General features: G+C 47.8%; 1 protein-coding gene across 1 annotated transcript; it reads left to right on the top strand.

Moving 5' to 3' along the window:
* The first annotated feature begins 961 nt into the window (after positions 1–961).
* Positions 962–2,790, top strand: LOC116487481 (actin-binding Rho-activating protein-like). The gene has a single exon (XM_032184474.1). The coding sequence runs from the start codon at positions 962–964 to the stop codon at positions 1,427–1,429; it is 468 nt and encodes a 155-aa protein (XP_032040365.1). The 3' UTR covers positions 1,430–2,790.
* The last annotated feature ends 2,586 nt before the right edge of the window (positions 2,791–5,376 follow it).

Here is a 5,376-nt window from a genome sequence, read left to right as displayed (position 1 = left end):
GCCATCTCGGGACGGCGCCCGCCTCCCCGCCCCGCATGCGCCGCCGGGCGGGCATGGCCGGCACGGCTCGGCACGGCAAGGGAGGGAAGGGAACGGAAGGGAAGGGAAGGAAGGGAAGGGAAGGGCTGGGAGCTGCCCCTCGGTCCCCCGCCAGGGCCCTGAGGTGGTGGTGGTGGTGGTGTTTGTGGTGGCTTGTGGCTGTGCCCGGTCCCTGCCTGCCGGAGCTGCCCCGCTAGGTAAGGGGTGAGCGGCGTTTGTCCCGGCTTCGCCTCAGCCTTCTGCGGTTTCCGTGTGTAATTGGTGACTAATTAAACGTGCGCCTAATTGCCTGCTCGTGTTTTATTTATTTATTATTATTATTTTTTTTTTCCGTGTGACACGGGTGTAGAAGCAGAGAGTTCCTAACAGACCGTCAGGAAAGGGGCTGAGATACGGCTGCCTGGAGAATAATAAAACAAACAATGATTTCTGTGTTCTCAGTTATCCTTTGTTATATTTTAACATCTGAGCTGGCAGGCCTGGCGCACCCACCCTTCAGCGACCCTCTGGCAGGAGCAGCCCTGCCCGGCAGCCGCCCCATGTCCCGGACCCCCTCTGCGAGGATTTTTGGACGGCATTTTCTCTGCGCCTTTAGGGCAAGGCTCTGCCCGTGCCCTGCTGCTTACAGGCACGGGCTGCGGTCTTGGTGCGTGCCCATAGCCTCCTGCGGGCGCTTCTCACCCTGCAGCACTCACGCCGCAGCCGGTGCGAAGACGAGGAGACGCTGCCGGTGCTGCCCCCCCGGTGCCCGGCTCAGCGCCGCAGCCAGTGGGAGGATCCATGGGGGGGGCGGGCGCTGCGGGGCGGCACCGCGGGGCTGGGGCTGAGCCCCCGGGGCTGTTTCAGCGGCTCCTCCTCGGCAGCCCGGCCCCAGCCGCGTCCCGCAGGGGTCCCGCAGGGCCGTCGGGGCCCGCCGCGGGGGATGGAGCGCGGTGTGGGCGAGGGGCAGGGCGAGGAGAGCGGCGGGGCGGTGGGCGAGCTGCGGCGGAGCTGGCAGAGCTGGGCGGAGGGCCACGGCGAGTACCAGAGGAGGAACCCGTTCAGCAGCGAGGGCGGGCTGCCCGGCAGGCCCGCGCTGGCTCCCAGGGGGGACCCGGCCTACGGGAGGCCCCCCGAGGGCTCCAGGACGGAGCAGCGGGGCAAGGATGCCCACTCGCACGTGGGGCGGGAGGTGGAGGAGCTGTGCCTGGTGATCAGGAGCACGGGGCGCAGGGGGGACGACGGGCGCGTGAGCGTGACCTTCGGGCAGCTCTTCGAGACCTACGTGACCATCTCCAACAAGGTGGTGGGCATCCTGCTGAGGGCCAGGAAGCACGGCCTGGTCCGCTTCGAGGGCGAGATGCTCTGGCAAGGAAAAGACGACGACGTGGTCATCACGCTGCTGGAATGAGAGCCGAAGTGGCGGTGGTGCTGCCCGCCTCCACCTGGAAAAGCGCCTGGACGCCGCCTGGGAAGAGGTTTTCGCCGCGGAACTTCAGCTCGGCAAGTTAGCGGGATGCTCGCAGGGGAGAAAACAGGTGAGGAGGATTGTAAAATACAGCTTTCGTAAAAACAATAGCTGTTCTGGACAGAAATCGCGGATAATCAGCTCATCCATCACGTTGCCATTGGATTGTCCCCTCATTGTCATCATCACTACAATGTCCTGCGGCTCTTCCAGCATCCCTGCTGACTTAGGGCTTTAGGCTGCTGAAAGCAAATTGCTAACTTGCTGCCATACAACGCTGATTCTTACAGGTTGTGAAAGACTCACCGTGGGGGGGATTTTGGTTTGCAACACACGGAATTGAAAACTTCTTTGGGAATTCATATACTGCTTCAAACAGGAGCTTGGTATGTAGCAAAAGTTGAGGTTATTTTCACGTGGTGAAACTAACTAGGTGGAAGTTATGTTGACTTTCATGAAGTATATGCAAATACCCAAGTATACAGAAGTACCACTTGCTTAATGGTTTACGGTACATACAGCAAGGATGTTTCATGATTCCTAAATACGTTGCATGTTGCGTGTATTCTGGAGAGCTGCACTAGTCCTGGTGTTTAATAGCCTGTTCTCCAAACCATCTGTGTGTCTTGTCCTTTTCCTCTCTGTATCTCACACCATTTTCACCTGTTCTTTCTTCTGATGCTACATCATACTCCAGGTCACAAAGTTCTGCAGCCTTTTTGTTGAACCTAACCATACCCCTTCATAGCGAGCAGTGTGCTACAGCATAAAGACATGAAAGACAGCAGGACCTGCACACTGAGACACTGTGCATATATAAAATGAAGAAAAAAAAGCCTCTTTTACTTCTTTCAGCAGAGTGTAGCAATGCTGTTTACAACAGAGTTGAGATCCTGCAGTGCCAAATGCATAAATACAAGTGTAGTGGTGCACTCACATGCCTCACTGAGCTGTGCTTTCAGAGCACAGTTGTGAGTTCTCCAAACTGGGAGAAAAAATGATCTGCTAGTTAAAACTAGGGACTGAGAGATGAGTGATAAGGATTTTCGTCATGGTTCTTCTGGAGGAACTTTTTCAGTGCTCAGAGTTGGTTATATATGATAGCTGTTATAACTGTGCTTACAATAGTTCCCACCAAGAAAACTATATACATTGGGAACAAAAAATTCTACTTTTTACCAGGGCAAACAAAAGCTTTTATGTGTTGTTAACTTGATGAGTCTTTAATATAAGAATATTCTCTTGCCTCAAAAGGAAATTGAGGCTTATTATAAATTATTAACTTGATTTAAATGATAATTATTTTATGCTATTTATATGTTGTTTGTTTTTCAGAGAGTATAAGAAAAGAATGATTTTTGTTTGACATTTTCACCTAATGGGGATTTGCATCAAAATAACTCTTTTGACAGAGCATGCAAAAATGCACTTTTCAATAGCATCCTAATGAAAAGACAGTGAAAATAGGATGGGGGGGGAAGGATGAAATGAATGTGGTGAAGTATTTTGTAGAACAGGACAGCCAGATGCAGGTGCAGCATGGAGGGGGAAATAAAGGATGAGTTTCAGTCACTGTGTGTTCAATTTTACCATGTTGGAAGTTGGGGAATATGTGCTGCGCCACACACTGCTGGTTGGTGTTCCCATAGCTCTCAAAACCACTCCTCTGTAAAATTATTTATGGCTTGCACTTTAAAACAAGACACATAACTTGTCATTATAGCACGCTTAAGATGCTTTGCCTGTTGGAAAAGCATTCCTTGAGAGATGACATGAGCACACATTGAAGGATTCAGCTGCCGTTAGGTAAAGCCTGGGGATACATTTTGATTTCCGAATGCATCAAACTTCTTGTAATACAGCCGTGGCCTGTGGTCTGCTTAATTCTAACAATTTGTGTATCCAATTGATTCAGCAGTAGCAATAGTTGTTAACTTCTAGGAGGCAGGATTGGGCTATTCAGATATTGCCAGCTGACTAACAGGGTACCAGGAAAAATAATACAGGACTCTCCAAAGACACAGAGCTGGGACAGTGCGTAACCTGAGCACCCTAAGGTGCAGGTCCAGCTCGTGCAGACTCACACGCTCTTAATTAAGACTGGGGCAGGCAGTTAAACGAGAACAGAGGCTTCCACAGCCACCTAGTTAGTGTCAGATAATAACATGGCCTTAGTTGCACTCCTGCTGCTGCTGGCTGGTGTAAGTGTCACTGGAGTACATCTGCAAAAGCTCCGAGCGTACTTCTGACCAAATCAGACAGAAGCAGAGTAAGCCCTAATGAAATGGGCCTTCCAACGCTGTGACTATGAAAACATGTCCCGTCATATTTTGAACAAAATCAAGGGTTGTTATTTAAAACAATTTATAGAGGGATGGATTTTTTTTTATTAACCATATAAAGGGCCAAATTTCCTGCCTGACATGTTTAGATGAACATTCTCTCTCAAGAGTGACACATCTTTCTGTTTTATGTGCCCACGCAATGGTTACCAACACCAGAAAGCTACCAAATTGGGCCAGCACATGGGTTGTCAAATCTTGTTTCCTGCTTTCAGCAATAGCCAGAATTTCAAAAGAAGTCTAAGAGACAACACAGTTGATCAGTTTATCCACTGATACACTCAAGAATAAAAAGTTAGGCCTGAACTCTGTACAGACAGGACTGCACCGTGTCTTATGGACATGACTGAATGTAGCTAGTAGTTTACAAGTGCTATAAAATTCTGTTTCCTCATCTGCAACGTAGAGTTTCAATGAACATCTACAGATGAGTTTTTAAAACCTTTTTTTTCTATGCAACAGGCTCCCATTAGTGTAAATGGAACAATAGAACAAATTTAGTGTTATTTTCACAAAAATGTAGGATGTGAGGTTTAAGTATTTGCAAATATACTGCAAATACTTAAGTACTTAAGTGCACTCTGACCTTCTGAAAGGTGCTCTTGTCCTACCAAGCAAATTTGAGCTCTTCCAATCTCTCCTAGAACTTCACTTTTTTTTTTTTTTTTTTTGTAGCAAGCCTCTCAGCTCCCTCTGTAATCCTTCCTTTTCTTCTGGTTGAAGCGTGTGAATTTTGCACCTGTTTGAGAGTGTTCATTTTACAGGAAATATCTGTATCTTCTCTTGTCAAACACTGAAAGCACTTTCAGCACTTCAATAAATATTGCACAATAGTTGAAATGACAGCAAGTGAGATTTTGTGTAGATTTTTTTACTGTTTCCAAGTTTGTAAAATTTCAGGTATGATTTTTACCAGTTTGCTCCCATTTTTATGTATTTAATTTCAACTCACGCTTAATACCTCAGCATACCTTGAAGAGCTATTACCAATGTAATCACATTGAAAATGCTGTCCTTAGTCAAAACACCTAAAACTTTTTTTTTTCCTTATTCCACCTTGAACAGCATTGTATGTGCGTGTTTCATCCCTTCTGAAGGGGGCAATTAGTACTTCAGCATAGCAGTATTATTCTCTGGGCTCGCATTAGGTTGGGAGTTTATGTAAATCAATTGAGCAAAAAAGTACAAATAAAGCTCTGTTGTTCCTAAAGAAGTAGTCAAAAAAGCAGCTTTTCTCGGGACGTCTAATACTGGATCAAAGAACAACAGAGCCAGGAGCAGCGGGTAAACAACTTTCCTTTGGGCCTTGTACACTGAGGAGTAAAAGCTGCCAAGTTCTCCCTCCAAGAGCTTTGCAGCTATCTTTGCTCCCTGGAGTCAGACGACTGGGTAAGTTGGAAAATGGTGTTACAATGCTGCTGTTGAAGAGGGTGACACAACGAATGGGGCCTGCCTGCTGCCTTTCCAGAGGGTAGCCAGCGCTCCTGAAACATAGCCAAAGCATTAGAACAGACTTCTCAGAAAATCACAGAATGGTTTGGGTTGGAG

Source organism: Aythya fuligula, chromosome 3 (assembly GCF_009819795.1).
Source record: "Aythya fuligula isolate bAytFul2 chromosome 3, bAytFul2.pri, whole genome shotgun sequence".
NCBI lineage: Eukaryota > Metazoa > Chordata > Aves > Anseriformes > Anatidae > Aythya > Aythya fuligula.
Note: the sequence above shows the minus strand (reverse complement) of the source record. Positions and strands in the feature narration are given on the sequence as shown.